At 50.4% G+C, this 19,148-nt stretch overlaps 8 protein-coding genes across 8 annotated transcripts; 3 read left to right on the forward strand and 5 right to left on the reverse strand.

Moving 5' to 3' along the window:
* Positions 1-829: 829 nt before the first annotated feature.
* Positions 830-1,837, forward strand: VFPPC_14680 (hypothetical protein; the record flags this gene model as incomplete). The annotated part of the gene is made up of 3 exons (XM_018292448.1): positions 830-935; positions 1,026-1,199; positions 1,272-1,837. 3 exons carry the CDS (start codon positions 830-832, stop codon positions 1,835-1,837), a joined length of 846 nt encoding a protein of 281 aa, XP_018141021.1.
* A 233-nt stretch (positions 1,838-2,070) lies between these two features.
* VFPPC_09868 (methylenetetrahydrofolate reductase) lies at positions 2,071-4,077 on the reverse strand (the record flags this gene model as incomplete). Its single annotated transcript, XM_018288334.1, has 1 exon — positions 2,071-4,077. One exon carries the CDS (start codon positions 4,075-4,077, stop codon positions 2,071-2,073), a length of 2,007 nt encoding a protein of 668 aa, XP_018141020.1.
* Positions 4,078-5,434: 1,357 nt separating this feature from the next.
* Positions 5,435-8,355, forward strand: VFPPC_09869 (leucyl-tRNA synthetase, mitochondrial precursor; the record flags this gene model as incomplete). Its single annotated transcript, XM_018288335.1, has 2 exons — positions 5,435-5,935; positions 5,989-8,355. The coding sequence occupies 2 exons, from the start codon at positions 5,435-5,437 to the stop codon at positions 8,353-8,355; spliced, it is 2,868 nt and encodes a 955-aa protein (XP_018141019.1).
* Positions 8,356-8,899: 544 nt separating this feature from the next.
* On the reverse strand, positions 8,900-9,811 carry VFPPC_14681 (hypothetical protein; the record flags this gene model as incomplete). Its single annotated transcript, XM_018292449.1, has 2 exons — positions 8,900-9,006; positions 9,058-9,811. 2 exons carry the CDS (start codon positions 9,809-9,811, stop codon positions 8,900-8,902), a joined length of 861 nt encoding a protein of 286 aa, XP_018141018.1.
* Positions 9,812-11,034: 1,223 nt separating this feature from the next.
* On the reverse strand, positions 11,035-11,951 carry VFPPC_09870 (cystinosin; the record flags this gene model as incomplete). Its single annotated transcript, XM_018288336.1, has 2 exons — positions 11,035-11,732; positions 11,804-11,951. 2 exons carry the CDS (start codon positions 11,949-11,951, stop codon positions 11,035-11,037), a joined length of 846 nt encoding a protein of 281 aa, XP_018141017.1.
* A 1,133-nt stretch (positions 11,952-13,084) lies between these two features.
* Positions 13,085-14,263, reverse strand: VFPPC_18011 (hypothetical protein; the record flags this gene model as incomplete). Its single annotated transcript, XM_018292450.1, has 1 exon — positions 13,085-14,263. The coding sequence occupies one exon, from the start codon at positions 14,261-14,263 to the stop codon at positions 13,085-13,087; it is 1,179 nt and encodes a 392-aa protein (XP_018141016.1).
* A 1,743-nt stretch (positions 14,264-16,006) lies between these two features.
* VFPPC_14683 (hypothetical protein) lies at positions 16,007-16,597 on the forward strand (the record flags this gene model as incomplete). Its single annotated transcript, XM_018292451.1, has 1 exon — positions 16,007-16,597. The coding sequence occupies one exon, from the start codon at positions 16,007-16,009 to the stop codon at positions 16,595-16,597; it is 591 nt and encodes a 196-aa protein (XP_018141015.1).
* A 942-nt stretch (positions 16,598-17,539) lies between these two features.
* Positions 17,540-17,843, reverse strand: VFPPC_18012 (hypothetical protein; the record flags this gene model as incomplete). The annotated part of the gene is made up of 2 exons (XM_022429675.1): positions 17,540-17,543; positions 17,572-17,843. The coding sequence occupies 2 exons, from the start codon at positions 17,841-17,843 to the stop codon at positions 17,540-17,542; spliced, it is 276 nt and encodes a 91-aa protein (XP_022285235.1).
* Positions 17,844-19,148: the final 1,305 nt, after the last annotated feature.

Raw genomic sequence — 19,148 nt, forward strand, 5'->3', positions numbered from 1 at the left:
CTCGAGGTTTGTCACCGCACAATCTAACCCGTTTGCCCATACGGGACCTTAAACTCAATCACGTCCTCACCATATAACACCACTTTACGTCAACAACTTCACCTTCCTACTAAGCTAACCAAAATATCTATCCATTTCAAGTCTCGAAAAAGATCTGCGTTTGAAGGCCGATCAACTGCCCGTTTGCAGTGTCGAGCAGCCGAGTTCACTTTCTCGTCACTTTTGTCGGCTGGTGGCAGCTGGCAGGGGCGTGTATATCTGCTGGCGGCGGGGGCTTTTGCGCCTTTGACTTTTTTTTCATCTTTCGGGTTTGGGACCGATATTTGGGGATTTTCGGTTTTTCTTGTTGCGTGGATTTAGGTGCTTGAGGGTACGTGGTTGAAGATTTTGAGACTGCGATACCTGCACGGCATTGGCTGAGATTTGAGGACGAGTTTATGAGATTGATGCGAGGGTATTGGCGAGTGCGATACTTGCGGTTTTTGATGACGATTTCTTGAGATTTGATCAGAGGTATCTAGGAGGTACGGATAGTTGCAACCTTCAACACTACTACGAGGACGGAGACTTGCGATCTTCAACAGCAATTTCACGAGATTTTGATACAGAAGTATCAAGCAGGTAAGGATCCTTGATCTTCAACAACGATTTTTTGAGATTTTGATACAGAGGTATCAAAGAAAACGAACAATTGCAACCTTCAACCCACTACGGGGACGGTGCTTGCGATATACGCACCGAGAAAACGAGTTCAGATTCAACCACATCCCAAGCTACTACACCATTTCACACCATCACACCACATCCTCCGAACCATCAACCAAACAAAATGGCACCAACAACCGCCAAAGCCAACTACAAGACCTACGAGGCCCAAGCCCGTATGGTGAGAGCCATCGTCGCCGCACACCCCGACGTAAAATGGAACTACAAGGGTAAGTCAACTTTCGTCTTTTTTCCACCCCCCCTTCCCCCATCACACGTTTCTCCCCATCACCCGGGACGAAAGTGACGCTTCGTCCCAGAAATCGTCGCCTGCTACGGCTCCGACATGACAGAGCACGCACTTAATCACCGCTTCCGGCGCCTCAAGGCCCAGTCCCTCATCATCCGTCACGGCCGCACCCAAGGCTTCGACATGAAGAACCTAGTCGTGGAAGAGGGGATGCCAGCTTCCCAAGATGCAGTTGACAAGAACAGTACGCCGTCACATTTCTATTTGCTCTTTTTTGTGTCCCGCTCTTATCAAGTTACTGAGGCTAACTACGCAGACATTGCCAAATACTTTGGCCAATCTACCGCCGACGGAATCCAGTTCCAGTTCCGGACCATTAAAAAGGACGCAGACCACCTTCGTCAGGTACACAACTCGGGGGGCGATGTGGCGAATTGCCTACCCCTCGGAACGCCGACCAAAAGTGTCCGCACACCGGGGAGTCGTAAGCGCGGGCGAGACGTGAAGCCCAGCTCCGATGAGTCCGAGGACGTCGAGAAAGACTGGAGCGAGGAGGAGACCCCGTCGAAGCGTGGTCGTGCGCTCCCATCGGGCCAGAAGAACGGCGGGACGCGTAGGGCTGCTGTGCGGGCGAACGCTACTATCGCTAGTGCCGCGGAGCAGGATGAACAGGAACAGGAGCAGGAGGACGATGGACAGAGGGCCATTGCTGTGAAGGAGGAGTATGTTTCGCTTTTTGGGGATCCTGGTGCGGGGGGGAGTGCCGGTGCGTTTACGGAATTGTCGACTGATCCGGTTATTTCGAGTACCATGAACATGAGCATGTATTCGGATGCGTTTTATGAGGGGGTGGGGGATGATTACCTCGAGGGGGAGATTTAGATGGTTTGTGAGGGGATTGATGGGAGGGATATTGATGGCTTGGTATAAATGGAATGAGGGATATTGATTGCATGGTATGAATGGATGGAATGGAATGGATCATATGGAAAGGCGAAAAGGATGCCAGATAAAGGCAGAGGATCAAAATTACTTGCTTAGCTACTCAATACACGAAGATACCCATAGTATACACTCAACTGGAACACTTATATTCATCTTTATATTCTTGTCCATCACCCCAGGAGCAACTTCCACAGCGCCTCCCTGTCTATAAAATCGTGATGAATAATATTCACAAGCCAATAGTCCGACCGAATACCACTCAACAGCTTCTCGCTCTCCGACCCCCGTCCATACACCTTTGCCCATTCCCCCCACAGACCAAACGCCTCCTCGCTCCACGCCCTGAAACTAACCTCCTCGATGATCGTGGGCGTCACAATCTCCTTGCCCGGAAACACACCCCACGTTACGGCGTTGGTGCTCGCTGCGACGGTGCGTGTGGAAACACCCCCCGTGACGTCGGACGAGACAAACTCGCCCTTTGCGTTAGCCGCGTAGAAGCACACGCTGTCGCAGTAGTCTGAGCCCTTTAGCTTATCTGCCAGAAGGGCCCAGTCCGCTGACGGGAGGAAGAATTCCGCAAACGCCTTTTGGAATACGAAGCCATTGCGTGGCCCCCAGCCGAATGTCCTGTCGCTGGAGGAGAGGCCATTGACGGCTGGTTGGGAGGCCACTGTCAGCCAGCCCTTGGTGTTCATGTCCATTAGACGGGATTGGATGGTGGACGATTCGGGGGATAGGCCTTCTTCGCTCCATGGGATTGAGGGTACTTCGCCCTTGATGTGTTTGACGAATACGTTGTTGACGTCTTCGCGGGTCGTGGGTCGGCCCCAGAGCGTGACGGCCTGTGTTACCGACATGTGTAGGCTGACGCCGTAGCCGTCGATTTCACCATACGCCGGCGACCTTGAATCACCGAATCGGCCGTTGGGGAAGTCATCCCATGTGGCCTCTCTGCCCAAGACGCCTTCGCCTTCGGAAATGGCAAGCGTATTCGCGCGAGAGTTGATGCTCTCGGCTGGTACGCCTGCTTCTTGGCCTGTGGCCTCCCATTCGGGGTGTGTTGCTGGTCGACCTCCGACGATGACACGGTTGTGAGGATCAGATCCAACGGATGAGTGTCGTCTGGATGTTCTAGAATGCGTTGACGTGCGGGTGCCGTTGACCTGGATTGCTGGAGGGGAGAGTGCGCCGTCGTCAATGACAGCCTCGTCGTTCTCCGACTCATCTGGAATAAGGCCGGTTCTCTCGACAATAAAGGATACAGCCTTTTCCAAGTTGAGGGTGTAAAAGTGGAATCCTCTGCGTCCTGGTGTTCGGTTCTTGATCGTTCTGATTTGATCAATGAGTTCACTGATTACGTCCACGCCAACCAACTTGACTTTTTCGTCGTCACCTTTGACGGCATCGAGACGATCCATGATGGCGGTTGGCATTTTGGCATGGCTGAGTTTGGTTGTTCTCTTGATCATTTGGTAGCTCTGAATGGGCATCAGACCAGGCAGGATGGGTATTGTTTTGAAAGCACCACTGGGGTGTTCTCGAAGCGTCTTTTCGAAATGGTCGTACGCATTAATGTCGAAGAAGAGCTGTGTCATGATGAAGTCGGCGCCAGCTTGTACCTTGTCCACAAGGTATGGCAGATCATGCTCCAAACTTTGTCCCAGTGGATGGGACTCATCAGAGTGGCCCTCGGGATATGCTGCAACTCCAATGCAGAAATGATCCCCATGCTTCTTGCGAATGTATTGCACAAGGTCAATGGCCCATGTAAAGTCTTCTTGTCCATCATCTTCCGGATCGCTCGCATCGCGGTATTCCTCTTTCCGGGGAGGGTCGCCACGGAGAGCGAGAATGTTACGGATGCCGAGAGCTTTGGCATCATCGAGAGCCTTGTCGATAAGGCGCTTGCTCATGTTGGTGCAAGTCAAATGAAGACATGTTGTCAGGCCAAGCTCGCGCTGGCAGAGCTCCGCGAGCTCCAGAGATTTGGTTGCTGTTGACCCTCCGGCTCCCCAGGTCACATTGACAAAGAGAGGCTTAAGAGCTTGTTCCATGCGCTGTAGTCGGTGGCGCAAGTTGGAAAAGCCCATGGCCGTCTTGGGCGGGAAAAACTCGAGAGAAAAGTACTCCCTATCAGCCGGCAGCGCGGCAATCTTGTCTGTGATTTTGTCCATGCTGGCAACTGTCCAAGTGTGACGAGCAATGGAATGTGCGGAATAGGAGGAAGTCGTCCAAGGAAGTCGTCCAATCTTGTTACCTTATACTCCGTAGTCGGATTCGTCCAGTCGACTTTGAGCCAAGTCGGTCACGATGCAAGATGCCGCGACGGAGATAGCTCGGTGGCGACGAGCCGAACCCAAACTGCGTTATCGCAGCCAAATGGAGGGGAAGGTGGGATGCAACACGACGATGGCGAAAGACGAGCAGCTTATGCGACGATTTGCGAGGTGCATCTGCTGTTTAAAACATGCAGATATGCCTGGATTTGAGGATTGATGGCACGCAAACACGACGTACCGAACGACTGAAAGTTGGAGAATCAAGTATCACAAGAAAACTGAGCTGGAGATGAGGAGTCTGGGTCTCCAGTAACCTAGTCCCAGTCCAAAGCCGAAGAAAGCCACAAATGCGGCCGGCCCATGATCAAAAAGTCTGGCAGCAGCGACCAAGAGGGTCCCTTGGTCGTCGTGGGTCAGTTGATGTACCCAAGCAAGCAGTCCAGAACATCCAGCTCTTTCACACCAGACCAGACAGACAACTTCAGCTGGCGCAACCCCACTTGCAATCCAACAAGAACGGAGGAGATTTTTCGCAGTCCTTTTGCGTCTTCGATATGGGTCTGGTTGGATGTGGGGTAAAGTTTGGAGATTGGATGAGGCGTGATTGACGAATTGAAGACGATGGTGGGGCAGGAAGTTGTGCAATCAATGACTGAATGACCCAACAGAGGTGCGTCGATTACTGGGGTCGTGCTTGCCTGCAATCTGGACATTGGATGTTGGGATTGATGGACAGACGAATAACGGCAGGTGCAAGGGAGACGAGGAAGGAGACATTGCATTTGGCAGGTCAGAGGTCGCATATTGGTTGGTGTTAGTCTGCCCAAATGGTCAAGACCCCTCACGACTGACGTCGATAGTGGCGATTTGTGCAGGCAAAGACAGGAAAGATTCTGGCTGCTTGCTACTCAGTAAATCTCGATCCTTCCATTTACACCAGACACTCTTGACGCTACGGCAAAACCTGAGATCGCCGTCCATCCTTGCTCTGTTGTTGTGATGCCGGAACTTCATGACCCAGGTTGCTGTGCTCTGATCTCCCAGCAGTCGCTACATGTGTATATGTACCCACCACCAAATGACGCACCACGCCTTAAACGGCAGTAGCCCCCTGCAGGGTCCTGCCGCTCCGAACATCGCATGGCCATTTGCTGTCACACATTCAAACTTTTGACCACCGTTATACCTAGCTCCAATAGCTCCAAGCTGACCAGACCTTCGTCGCCACACCCAACACGATGCAATCGCCCTCATGCGTCTAGTCTACGTAAAGCGGATGGGCTGCAAAGGAGCCAGCCCGGCCTTGAGGGCAGCTTCACGATGGAATACAGCCGCCTGCAGACCGCGCCTGACGCCCAATGCATACCCGGCGTCGCAAAGATCGTACGCCGTCAATCTCAAGTCATTGGACAGCAAATGGCGGCAAATATGGCAAGAAAACGATTCGAACGACCTTAAATCTCAAAAGCGCAGCGACCGCAAGACAAATTATGTCCTACCGATGTTTCCATACCCTTCAGGCAGCTTGCATCTGGGCCATCTGCGAGTTTACAGCATCGCCGACACGGTTGCGCGGTATCACAAGCTTCAAGGCGATGACGTTCTTCTGCCAATGGGCTGGGATGCCTTTGGATTGCCTGCTGAGAATGCGGCGCTCGAACGAGGCATTGACCCTGGGGTATGGACAAGGAGCAATATTGCCAAAATGAAAGAGCAGCTCGGCGCCATGAATGGAAGCTGGGACTGGGGTCGCGTGAGTAGCGCGTATCTGACCATGGCTGCTCCCAATACTGATAACCCGTATAGGAATTGACGGCCTGTGAACCCGAATTTTACAAACATACGCAAAAACTCTTTCTAATGCTGCATGAACGAGGGCTTGCGTACCAAGCCGAAGCCGAAGTCAACTACGACCCCGTGGATAAAACTGTCCTCGCAAACGAGCAGGTCGACGCGAATGGGTTCTCTTGGAGATCAGGAGCTAAAGTCGAAAAGCGCAACTTGAAGCAATGGTTCTTTCGGACTACCGAATACCGTGAGGCCTTATTACGAGATCTTGACGAGCTCGCCAAAGACAACGCCTGGCCTGAGCGTGTCATTTCACAGCAAAAGAATTGGCTCGGAAAGTCGACTGGCGCCATGATCAAATTTCCCATCATGGCCATGGGGGGGACGAGTGTTGGCAGCGCTGTAGAGGTCTTCACAACTCGGCCAGACACACTATTTGGTGTCCAGTATGTAGCTCTCGCCGCTTCTCATCCCGTCGTCGCCAAATTGGCCGAAAGTGACCCTGAGCTGCAAGCGTTCTTGGATACTCTCCCAGGACTGCCCCCGGACTCCAAAGTTGGCTACCTTCTACCGCATCTGAGAGCAATCAACCCTCTTGCCTATCACGACGAGACGCCTGATGCCACCAAGGCATCACTGCCCATTTATGTTGCGCCTTATGTCCTCGGTGACTATGGTGAGGGTGCGGTCATGGGTGTGCCTGGGCATGATGTGAGGGACCATTCATTCTGGAAAACTCATCAGGAAGATCAACCTGTGCGAATCGTTCTTGCTGCATCAGAGGATGAAAGCACAACGGCTCTTTCGCTGGAAGAACCATACACCGAGCACGGCATTATGACTCAACACAGCGGTGCTTTCGAGGGAAAGCATTCTAAAAAGGCCGGCCAAATCATGGTTCGCATGCTCGAAGCTGCTAATCTCGCAAAACCGGTTGAGAAGTGGCGCTTGCGTGACTGGCTCATTAGCCGCCAGAGATATTGGGGGGCTCCTATTCCCATAATCCACTGCGATTCTTGCGGCGCGGTTCCTGTTCCCGATGAAGATTTGCCAGTCAAGCTACCCAACGTGGAGAAACACTGGGCAGCGGGCAAGACTGGAAACGCTCTGGAATCGTCGCCCGATTTTGTAAACACGTCTTGTCCCAAATGCAAAGGTCCCGCTCGTCGAGATACTGACACAATGGATACTTTTGTGGACTCGAGCTGGTACTTTGCTCGGTTCACCGACCCTCACAATAGCAAGCAACTTTTTTCTCCGGAAGCCAGCAGTATGCTACCCGTTGATACATATATTGGAGGAATTGAGCATGCAATTCTTCATTTACTGTACGCTCGATTCATCTACAAGTTCCTGGCTTCAACTTCATTGATGCCAGAATTTACCGAAGAGACGGCGACCTCGGCAGAGCCATTCAAGCGGCTGATCACGCAGGGTATGGTCCATGGAAGGACATATATTAACCCTGACAATGGCGTCTTCCTCAAGCCTACAGAGGTGGACTTGTCAGATCCATCATCACCTAAAGTCGCTGCAACAGATGCTCCTGCTACAGTAGCGTTTGAGAAAATGTCCAAGTCTAAGCACAATGGCGTGGACCCAACTGAGTGCATTGCCAAGTACGGCGCGGATGCGACGAGAGCCCATATGATATTTCAAGCACCTGTGGGAGACGTGTTGAACTGGGACGAGGCCAAGATCTCTGGGGTCACTCGCTGGTTGCATCGGTTGCATGACCAAGTGGAGGCTGTCGCGACGGTTGACGATTCAAAACCTGCCAAAGACTTGCTAGAAGCAAATTTCAAAAGGGCTGACTCCATGAGCCCAAAGGAGCTGGCACAGTGGGACGCAGACACATCATTATGGAGGGAGGTACAACGGACTATTGCCTCGGTCACTCAGTCATACAACGATATTTACTCACTAAATACGATTGTGTCGGATTTGATGAGCCTCACTAATGCGCTGGCAAGCTCGCAAGCTGATATAGTCATCAAAAAGCATGCATCTAGCGTGCTGACGCGACTCGTTGCCCCTATCACGCCGGCGTTTGCGGATGAATGCTGGAGCGTGTTATACCCGTCCAGGGGCTTAATCTTCCAGACATCGACCTTTCCCTCCCAGGATGGCACCTTGGAGTCTCCCATGCTCCAGCCTCGACAGCAATCATGTGCTGTGCAGATTAATGGAAAGATGCGGGGGGTGGTTGAGATACTAACGCCTCCAGCTGATTTGCAGGGGGATAAGTTGAAGGATTGGGTAGTGGCGGAAATTCTCAAGATTGAGGAGGGCAGAGAACGATTTGGGGAAGGGAAATATGACTTGAAAAAGGCCAAGAGGGCCATTGCTGTACGAGGCGGCAAGGTAGTGAACTTTGTCATGTAACTTACTACTCTAGATAGATGTACGATAGACGTGTATAACAAGCATTAGGCATAGCAGAAATACAGCTGACTACACTGCCAACCACCCTGCGCTTCCAAGGGCAATTTTATCACGGAGGCATGAAGTACCACTTCAAGTCGCATTGCAAAAGAATCAAGTAGAGAAACCACCAAATGTATTTGATTGACATAAGAGATGGTTGATGTAGAATCTCTAGGGTCATGATGACCCGGCCGTCAAATAGTTGGTGTAAGTGAACCCTTGCCCGCCACCACCCGGGTTCACTGCCCACGTTTCAGAAATGATTGACCTTTAAGTATTCCTCCATAATGTTATACAAGTATACCCAGTCCTGATGCATTATGCAAGATCCTTCTCTTCTGCTATAAAAGCCTCCCATCCCTTGTGCCTTACACGAGAATCCTCCTCTCCCGTTTTATACAATCATACCACTGTTCTATGCCTTACGCAAGATTTTCTCTCATGTGTTGTACAAGAGTGCTGAGCTCTTATGCCTATTGTAGGCATCTCGAACACGCAGTGCTCAAAATCGAATCCATCGGCCGATAATAGCATCCATCTTGGTCTTCCTATCAACCATCCTGGAGATGTCGATCTGAAGATGTCCCAAAAGACCATTAAGTTCCCCATCTAAAAAAACGTTAGCCATAATTCTACACAATCATTACAGAGTATACATACCGTTTAAGAAGTGAAGACCGCCGATATGCGCCGGAAACCCTTCCAGCTCACACCCCTCAGCTTCCCCATCCCCCTCGTAGATGTACAGCTCACTTGACAGAGGAAGCATCGGGCACATGATGTCCCCGTCATACGACCTTCCATTAGCCCTAGCCACGGCGTCGTTATACTTGCGCAGCTGGTACTTGATTCGTTCTTCCGAAGCAGGCAACTGCCTCTCGGTGCGCTTTCTGGCCGCGTACTCTGCAATACGGCGGAGTTCATCGCGTCTAGAATTGCAGATTGGCTGGAGGTACGGCTTGTAGGTGCCCCTATTTCTGAGGTATTCGTCGTAGGTGACGAAGCGGCTGTGGTCTCTTTGCTCTGGTGGTGGGCGGAAGCGGTCGTAGAAGGCCTTTGTCTTGCGGGCGGACTCTGCGAAGGCAGCGCTGCGGAAGTAGGCCCAGATTTCCCTGCGACGCTCGTCCATCCCGTCGTTCCAGGGACGGAGGAATTCTCCGGTTCTTCGGAAGATGCTGCCCCTGGGCTTTTCGGGCTTCTTCTCCTGGGGTTTTTCTGGTTCGGGGGATGGGAGTCTTTCAACTGGGGGAGGGGTGCCGTTGTTGGCGTATCTGTCGAGGGCGATTACGTCGGGTGCCAGGTCGAGGAGGTCATCGTAGACTGATTCGGGGGACTCAGATCGAGGGGGAGGAGGAGGAGGAGGAGGAGGAGTAGTGGCCTGGCTGCGGAGGCGGTCCATGTAATGGCTCGGCATGTTGGTGTATGTGGTTGTTGTAACCGTATGCGAGTGCATGTAAGTGTATGTGAGGGTATTTGGGTGTATATGAGTATATGTGTTTGTATGTATGTTTGTGTGTGCGTGTATATGATTATACGTGAGTGTATCAGAGCGTGTAAAAGTGTATGTGAGCTGAGCAGAGGTATGGCAGCAGTTGTGAAGGACGGATGGTTTGGTTTCAGAATTCTTCAATTCTAGAGGAAACGGCCTCATATTTATGCTTGAAAATCGAGCATGGAAGACCATCGAACGGGGATGGAACTATTGATACTTTGGAGAGGCTGGGAAACGTAAAGTTCAACAGTAACGTTGTCTAGCCGAGTACAGATGATGATTGTATGGATTAAGATTAGAATTCGGACTTGCAGAGTGTATACTGTGTTAGGAAGTTTGAGTTATTTGGAAGTTGTAAGCTTTGAGACTAAGAATAGGATTTGTAGGTGCGTAATGTATAGTTTATTACGAAGTTTAAGAAAGTCGAAGCTGTAGCTTTGAGTCTAATGGTCTGAGAGTTTACATGGTTAAGGTACGAGGTGAGTGTGGTGATCTTGGAATGGAAGTTTAAACTATGTGCTGTGTGTAAATGGGGGGAATTTACTTGAAGTACTGGCTTCCGGTCATGGTTCTGATAGAATATTATGACTTGTAATGGTTCAAATACCATCGTGGCAACATTAATGAGTGTGTAAAAACTGAACAAAAATGCATAAAGAAGGATGCTGAGAAACAGCGTTCAACATTGAGAGTTGCCATCCGCATTGTACGACTTGTCCTTTACTTTAGACAGTAAACTGTAATCAAGAATACTGCCTTTGGTTGACACGACATACTTTAGAAGTGAAATGTTCAAATCGCATGATCTGTCAAATATACAGCTGGCGTCGAAGTTTACTATTTAGTTAGTTTTGAGTTTGCCATGCATACAGTTCTGCAGGTGCTGAGTCTATTACTGCCTACAATAAGATTCCTTCGACTCTGATGGTGCCATTTACGTTTCGATGGGGTTGAGTTTACGTGGTAACCGGATTCGCCCGAGTTGAAAGAACTTTCGCATTGCCAGAGTTACTCTCTACGCCAAACGTTAAAGTCGTTCGGTCATTTTCCGACATCACAGCGGGTTGAGCGATGCTTCAACTTAATTTATCAATGATGAATCATAAATATGCACAGCCTGAGCATATCCAAGTCTAACGTTAATCTTAGTCTAACCGCCTCCTTCTCTGCTCTTCCTCATCACCCAACAATGCATCTTCCTCTGAGCCATGCTTCCGCTCAGCCCCTTTATACAAAATGTAATGCTGCACGAAAAACACGCAATCATACACCATGCTCACATTACCCAAGGCAAATTTGACAGGGTTGCCCGTAATGCCACTCCAGTCGTGCTGCTGGTAAGTGTGAATCCCCTGCTGGGCGGTGCTCAGAATGCCACCCACAAAGTCAAGTGTAATCTGCCAAATGCTCCATCCCTTGGTACTCTGGTTGCGGTAGTTGGCGAGAATCTGTGGCGTGAATTTGATAAGGGTTATTATAAGCTTAACATAGCCTACTGCGTAGATGATGTCAAGCTCGCACCAGTCGGTGGCGGGATCCACGGGGCCCTTGGCGGCGGCCGACGCAACGACGAGGTAGGTGATGAAGACGCCGAGGACGCAACCCAGTGCAATACCGGTGATGAAGCGGCTGGGGCGGGTGCCGGTGGACGGTGTGAAGCCCCAGAGCTGGCGGAGGAGGTATTGCGACAGAGTGATGCTGGAGATGATGGATACGTGGAGGGCAAAGGTAATGTCGTTGAACTGAACGGTGGGCGTCAGGTCTTTGTGTCGAGCGGCGTATTGGCTGCGAATGACGGGGGAGTAGTAGAGGGCGACGTTGGAGACAAAGTATGCCACGAAGCCTGTCGGATGTCAGTTGTTTGTTGCGAAGGCTGCCAGCCAGTCCCACGAGGCGTAAGGTAGTAAACTGTACCTATGACGTTGATGAATGGGAAATCAACAGTAGTTCCAGAGGTGCTTTTCCGTCGGAGATTCAATATCAGCTGCGGATAGAACGAAGCGCTCCAGCAGAAGGTGTAGATCCAGCCAAACACGGCTGAAACGACTGTGAGGAAACCCATGGTTGGCTTCGTGCGCCGACGACGTTAGAACAAGCGTTGCTGGCAGAATCAGAGCATGTAGTCGAAATCGCGAAACATTTGCGCTATCCGATACGCTATTGACGACGCTGAAGGAGCATGCTGCTTAGAGAAAGTGAGGATGAGGGAGCAGAATTTAGTCGCATGTCAATGATGAAGTCGAGTGACTGCTAGTGTGACGTGAAAAGGTACGTACCTTCAGCCCTGGGGTATTCTTGTGGTTTCAGTCGCACCTTCCCAACGAGGGCGACAGGCCCAACGTGAATGGGCGGCGTCGAAGAAATGCAAGGTGGGGCACGGTCAATTTGATCCTTCGATATCGATTCTTCAGTCTTTTATTTTACTTTTATTACTTCTTGTGAGAAGCCTTGCTATGTCCCAGCCCGTCCGTCTTGTGTTGTCAGACACATACCCAACACTCGAAAATTAGGCGTGCTCCGGCCGGCTTGTGAGAGGTTGCACGCTGTCGGTGTCACGCTCTCTGATACTTTCGTTTGATTGCTCAAGATGGGCGCGTGAGCACGCAAGTTGGGACGCGTTTCATTGGCGACGAATGTCGTCAAGCAGCGGGACTGGCATCACTGTGAATGCCCCGTATGTTAGACTGGTATGGTAACTCTTGCGGCTTGCTTCGGAATAAGCTGACGATACAAGTTCGCCCAGGGTCTCGTCTCACAGCATTGTGCTCCTTACCCAGCAGAGGTCAAGAATCTGTGGCTATTCCCGGCGATATATCCGGGGACACAATGGCGGGACGGTTCGAAGCATTGAACCCCTTTCACCGTGTCTGATGCAATAATGGAGATGTTGATGCCGACCGATGCACGTGTGTGAATCAGTCCTCTGGCATCATGGTTCGGCCCTTACATCTGCGGCACATTCAATAAGACAAGACACGTATTGTTACAACACATCACATTCAACATGATCACAGACACTAAGCAATTGTTGCAATCATTTCTAACATTGTCCCGGCCCCCTTCCAAATATAGACATTAAAAGTATTGGTCAAACTAAATTGGTATCTTTACCAGCTAATACATACAGCTGCAAATAATCGTACCGAAGCCCGTCGGTCTGTCTTGTCCACCATCTTATTCATACAACACGGACGTTTAGTCGACAATGTCAGCGGCATTCTCAACAACATTGTTGGCAGTTGAAGAGACGTCACCAGTGGCGTTATCGACGGTCGTGGTGGTCTGCCCGACGGTCTCATCAGTGTCGATGGGGAGAGCCGTTCGCTTTCCAACGGGGAGGTCACCGGTGATAGAAGAAACAGTCTCACCAAGGCCACCGACGACATCCTTCTTCTTCAGGCCGCCAACGGGAAGACCACCAGTGATACCAGAAACAGTCTCACCAAGGCCACCAAGGACATCATCCTTCTTCTTCAGGCCGCCAACAGGAAGACCACCGGTGATGCCGGAAACCGTCTCACCGAGGCCCCCAAGGACGTCATCCTTCTTCTTCAGGCCACCAACAGGAAGGCCACCAGTGACGCCAGAGATGGTCTCGCCGAGACCACCAAGGACATCATCCTTCTTCTTCAGGCCGCCAATGGGGAGACCGCCGGTAACGCCAGAAACAGTCTCGCCAAGGCCATCAGTGGAATCGCCACCGAGCAAACCGCCGACAATATCGGCCTTCTTCTTTAAGCCGCCAACAGGGAGAGCGCCAGTGACACCGGAAATAGTCTCACCAAGGCCGTCGGTGTTGCCAACAGGTGAGCCGTTGCCCAGCAAACCGCCAACAATGTCTTCTCTCTTCTTCAGGCCACCAACCGGAAGACCGCCAGTGATGCCGGAAACAGTCTCACCGAGGCCACCGAGGACGTCATCCTTCTTCTTTAGGCCGCCGACGGGGAGAGCGCCCGTGACGCTGGAAACAGTCTCTCCAAGACCACCGACGATGTCGTCCTTCTTCTTCAGGCCACCAACAGGAAGACCACCAGTGACGCCGGAAAGAGTCTCACCAAGGCCGCCAGTAGAATCGCCACCGAGCAAACCACCGACGACATCCTCTCTCTTCTTCAGGCCACCAACCGGGAGGCCCTGGGTGGCACCTCCAACAGGAAGACCCTTGGTAACAGTGTCGACAACGGGTCCAACCACAGGGACACTGTTGGCGAGTCCGCCAACAGCAGTATCTCTCTTCAGTCCAACGTCCTGAGTGATGCCAGAGACTGTATCAGTGACGCCACCAAGGCCAGCGAGGTTGCCGGTGTTGATTGGAGCACCGAATGAGCTGCCGTAAAGGCAAGTAAGGAGAACAGCGTAGACTGAAGGGTGCATTTTGAAAATCGTAGCGAGTGTAGTGAGTAAAGGAGTGTGATTGGCAGTGAAAAATGAATGAATGACGTGCCGAACGCTGTGATTGCAAAATGTGCAGACTAGAAGATTTCCAACTCCCACAGGCCAGGGACAGATCTTTATAACGCACCAAATAGGGGCCGGGACGCGCGATGATGCGATCTTCAGGCAAATTCGATGCTAGACATTGTAATAGGCAGACTGTCTCATGATGTCTCTTCCGGGAGGGATCTACAACAAAGCTTGGCCATTCGCCTTGCGCATCTGTGAGACATGCTTGTTCGACCAGGGTAATGCCGTGTATTCCCCGCCGGCAGTGCTCGAGCGCAGGACATGGTTGCTTTGGTATTATGGGGAAGATTTAATAAATCGTGTTGATCGCTGGGAGTAGTACAAATGAAATTACCCCATCTTGACTGATCGTCTCCTTTGTTGTTGGTACACGGGCGTCGTGGGAATATCTTTCTATCGTCGCGACGCCTTTCATTTTTATGTTGCGTAGGGGATGGCTTAGACTGTTGAGACGACGGTCACATGTAACAAGGATTCGCTAGAGGACGAAAAACAATTAAAGAAGGCGAACGGAGTAAAAACATCAGCTTGAATACAATGACCGCGTGGGTACCTATCAAACAATGTTTAAAGGGAGACTCGTCCATTGGTGTGGATAAGATGATTGCAAGCCCCTGTCAAGCCACGAGGTTGTAGTGTGTACTTCTTTCAGGATGTGCAATTGCACCATTTGGGGATGCAGTTTCGCAGTTTGTGAGATGGCAGATGGTGACCACCTTGTTGTCCCGCGTAAAGGTCTAACACACGGTGGTGGTATATTTTGGTGTGGTGAGGTGAAATGAGTCATGAACTCTCGTGAAAGACGCCTCAATGTCTTTCTTGTTGTAATGAGGCGCTTATGAGATCTGTATCGTAGAGTGGCGCTCTGAAATACTGACATCTCTCAGACAATTCGGCTCAAATGTGCTGCACAGAGGAATCGGCGATAGGAGAGTGCGCTAATCGTCCCGTCGCGGTGCGGTGCGGCACGTCATGGCAAGCGAGATGAAGTTATTGTGATTGTGAGTTGTCACTCTGTGGCACCACAGCGTCAGGGTTACGAGCTTGTTGGTTTGCTTGTTTACGGAGTACTTGGCTGTGAGACACGGTAATTGGGATTGGGTTATGTCTTATACAGACGCGCTGTGATGGGTTTTTATATTGATGTGACATCATCTTCTGTCTTGGATGTTTTCTACGTGGCTGCGTGCACATTGGAGGGATGGTTTATTGAGTACGAGGGATGGTAGCATGAGTTGAAATGAGATTGTTGCTGCGTGGTTGCTGTATCATGAGCGAGCGATGTGATGGTTGCTTCAACCACACAGATGAGTTTCTACTTCTTCATTTCAACTGCATTTTCAATCCATAGTACACATATCAGTCACACGTTGTAACATTGTAAATGGACGACGACGGATTACTTCCTTTGGCATTGGACGCCATTGTCCACTAGCCCGATCGACTCCAAGCCAACGATTCCATCATCCAATGAGCTCATGTCACACATCTCCAAATGCCGACACTCACAGCCCGATAAACTTCCGAATAGACAACCTCTATCATTCATCCCAGATTTGGTATTCTCTCGCAACAATGAATCCATCTCATCCAACGCATGGTCATCGCACCGGCTAACCCATCACACAACCGCGACATCCGGCCAAAACCACCATGACAACACCATCACCATCTCCTTCAACCACAATCTCACCATCACCACCCTGCCACTTCCTCAACCTCCCCATCGAACTCCGCCTCCAAATATACACCCTCCTCCTCCTCCTCCCCCCATACTCCAAACACACAATCCACCCTACTCCCATCCACGCCTCCATCCTCCGCACCTCTCGCCAAATCCACGCCGAAGCCTCCCCGCTGCTCTACGCCAAAAACACCTTCCTCGCACATCCCTCCCTCCTAACGTCCTTTCCCCGCCTACGCGAACACTACCTCCCCGTCAAGGAGGAGCTGGCTATATCCAGAATCCGCCGCTTCCACCTGCTGATCCGGCTGGATTGCGATCTGGCGTATTCGAGGGACGCGGCGGCCCGGGCCTTCTCCCGGCTGGACGAGGTGGTTGTTGATGTTGCGCAGGCGGTGTTTCTGGGGGTTGGGTATGAGAATCTGCGTGTGTTGGAGGGCGTGAGGGGCGTGAAGAGGGTGGTTATAAGGGGGAGTACGACGGGGTTTGAGGGCTATGTGGAGTGGTTGACGGGTGTGATGGAGGGGGATGGCGATGTTGGGGAGTATGTTGATGTGTGAGGGACGTTTTTGGGGTTAAGTGGTAGGGCGATTTGGATGGGAGGTGAGGCTGTGAGCCTATGGTTGATATGTAGGTGAAGGCGTAGGTGTAGATGAAGCTTTTGCTTGCATCTCTTCACTACGGCCCTTGGACGTGGCCGCAATGGCTACAACGATGACAATGACGACCACGAGCGCTGCTAGGGCAACCCTTACCCACGGTTTTCCCCATGCCCTCTTCAAAACCGGGGTGCGATGGTATAGAATTGCAGGTTTGTCCATTTCCGATTCAGATGACGCGGCGGCGGGTGATGTATAGTCTGACATTTTGGGTATGATGGATGAGAATTGCAGGATTCAATGCTCTGAACAAGTCACGGATGGGGGTTTTATGTCTATTCCGCATGGCAAGCGTCGTCTTTGTATGGTGACTATGAAACAGGGTGGTGACGCATACAATCAAGGTTACGATGATGAGTGTTTCAACTTTTTTGGTGTTTTGTTTTGTCCTTTGACATGGAAGGACACATCGGGAAAGGTTTTGAAACTTGGTATATTCTGGGATTGGAGTTGGTCAAAGGGATGGGATGGTGACACGAGATTGGGATCGAGTGCAGACGATGAACTAGCTTACATGCTATGATATTGATACAATCTAATCAGACATAAAAGACATAAACCTGGTGCGAGGAATGAGCGTGAGAGAAGTATGTGACCGGTATATGGAAAGAGATGGTGAGAAACATCGAGTTGATATCTTATCAGGTGCAGCATCTAACCAACTAACTCCTTAGGATGACCACAAATTTGCTCTAATATATACCCGACAAATAGAAATGAGTCTATTATTGCGAAGAATACAATCTCTTGCATTAAAAGTGTGTTGACCATTCACACCAACAAACCGCCCCTAGCATATACCGTAGATCCCATCTTGGCCAATACGGCCAAGCACCACAACTCTCATCTCAAGATCATGAACCTGGAGTTCCTACAACTTTGAAATAGAATCTCTCTTGGGATGCACCCAGACAAAGTTACCCTCCTCCACAATATCGCGCAACGCAACGAAAGACGAATCATCAATCGCTCGAAGGAACTCAAACTCTTCAAAACCTGTGTCTCCAACTTTCAACGACAACGTGAAGATGTCTTTCAAATCTGTCTTGTGCTCTTCCTTCCATCTTTTGGAAATTCTTTTGATCTGAGCATCGCGGTCTACTTCGGAATTGCAGTGACATGTGAGTTTTTCGAGGCGGTCGCCCATTGTGTGTTGTGTACGCGGATAGACCGATACAATGCTTTTCGTTGTTTCGTGGGGGATGACCGTCTTTTAGCAGACTCGGAGGGTAATTGAGTTGGATAAAGACTGCCGAAGATGTCTCTAGCTGTGGCGTTGGAGAGGGGTGAGATTGTAAGTTGCTTTTGCAGTCGTTAGGACGGGATTGAATGGCCCTTTTGGTGTAACTGTAGCAAGAAGACCTACGGGAAAGTTTTAAGGAATTTAGATTCTTGTGATGCTCTGCCGTTGCTATGGTAAAAGCTGGTGCCTATGCCGTGGCAGAGGCTTTATACTCGAGGCACATCCTTGTGAAGATGGTGATGTGCAGTGAAAACCGCCTGGGGAGGAACTCGCAAACAACCTCCCAATACGGATACTTGAGAACAATTGGCTTCTAGTGCTAGATATAAGCTGGGGGTTTTCGGCAAAAATTCACGCATAGCACTGTCGGAGTACAGTGTACAAGATGTCTTATTTTAGCTGGTTGTAGGAAAGATGAGTGAAAGCTTTCAGATATGCTCCCAAGCGATCAATAGAGAAACAGGCCACGTAGAAAGCCCATTAAAGAAGACGGTCTAAGTCCTGTTCATCACGATTTGTCGTTTCCCAAGGCGCTATAGAGAAAATGAAACATGGTTAAATCCAGAGTAAATGTCACGATCTAATTCTCATGCACCCACAACAAGCGCATATATACGATACCACGCATATAAACTCATCTTTGACAAGAAAATAGACAAGACGAGGAACTGATTTGCTAACTCCCGTCACCATTGTCGAGGTAATGACCGGTACGCCCCGAGTTATCTACTTGCTTGTTGTATGCGGACTAAGAACTCCCAGACAGCTTGGGGCTATGGCTAGACTTGACGACATGAAATACACACAACTGTAACTTGGGCACTGTAAGTGGATACTTTTGCTGCCAAAAAGGTGGAATGTGAGATTACATCGACATGGCGCGTGGTTCGATATACAAATGGTAATGGTGTGTTGAGACCAAATTGGAGGGTCGCGTTGACATAGATGAATTGTGGACCACGTAGAACGAGAGTATATTTTCTATATTAAAAGAGTGACGTACATCTTGATTATAAGATGAGTTTTGTATTAAAGAAGGACTATTTAAGAGGGTATATGCCTCTATACAACCCGCTAATCCGCCGCCCGGATTCTCCTCATCAAAACGCAGGTATTCACCCGCCGAATAGACCTGATCATCCTGACATAAGAAACTGGATCTCGTGTGGTAAGAGGCTACGCGTAAGTTTATATACAGGCGCCCATGAG

The sequence above is a fragment of the Pochonia chlamydosporia genome, chromosome 6 (genome assembly GCF_001653235.2).
Source record: "Pochonia chlamydosporia 170 chromosome 6, whole genome shotgun sequence".
NCBI lineage: Eukaryota > Fungi > Ascomycota > Sordariomycetes > Hypocreales > Clavicipitaceae > Pochonia > Pochonia chlamydosporia.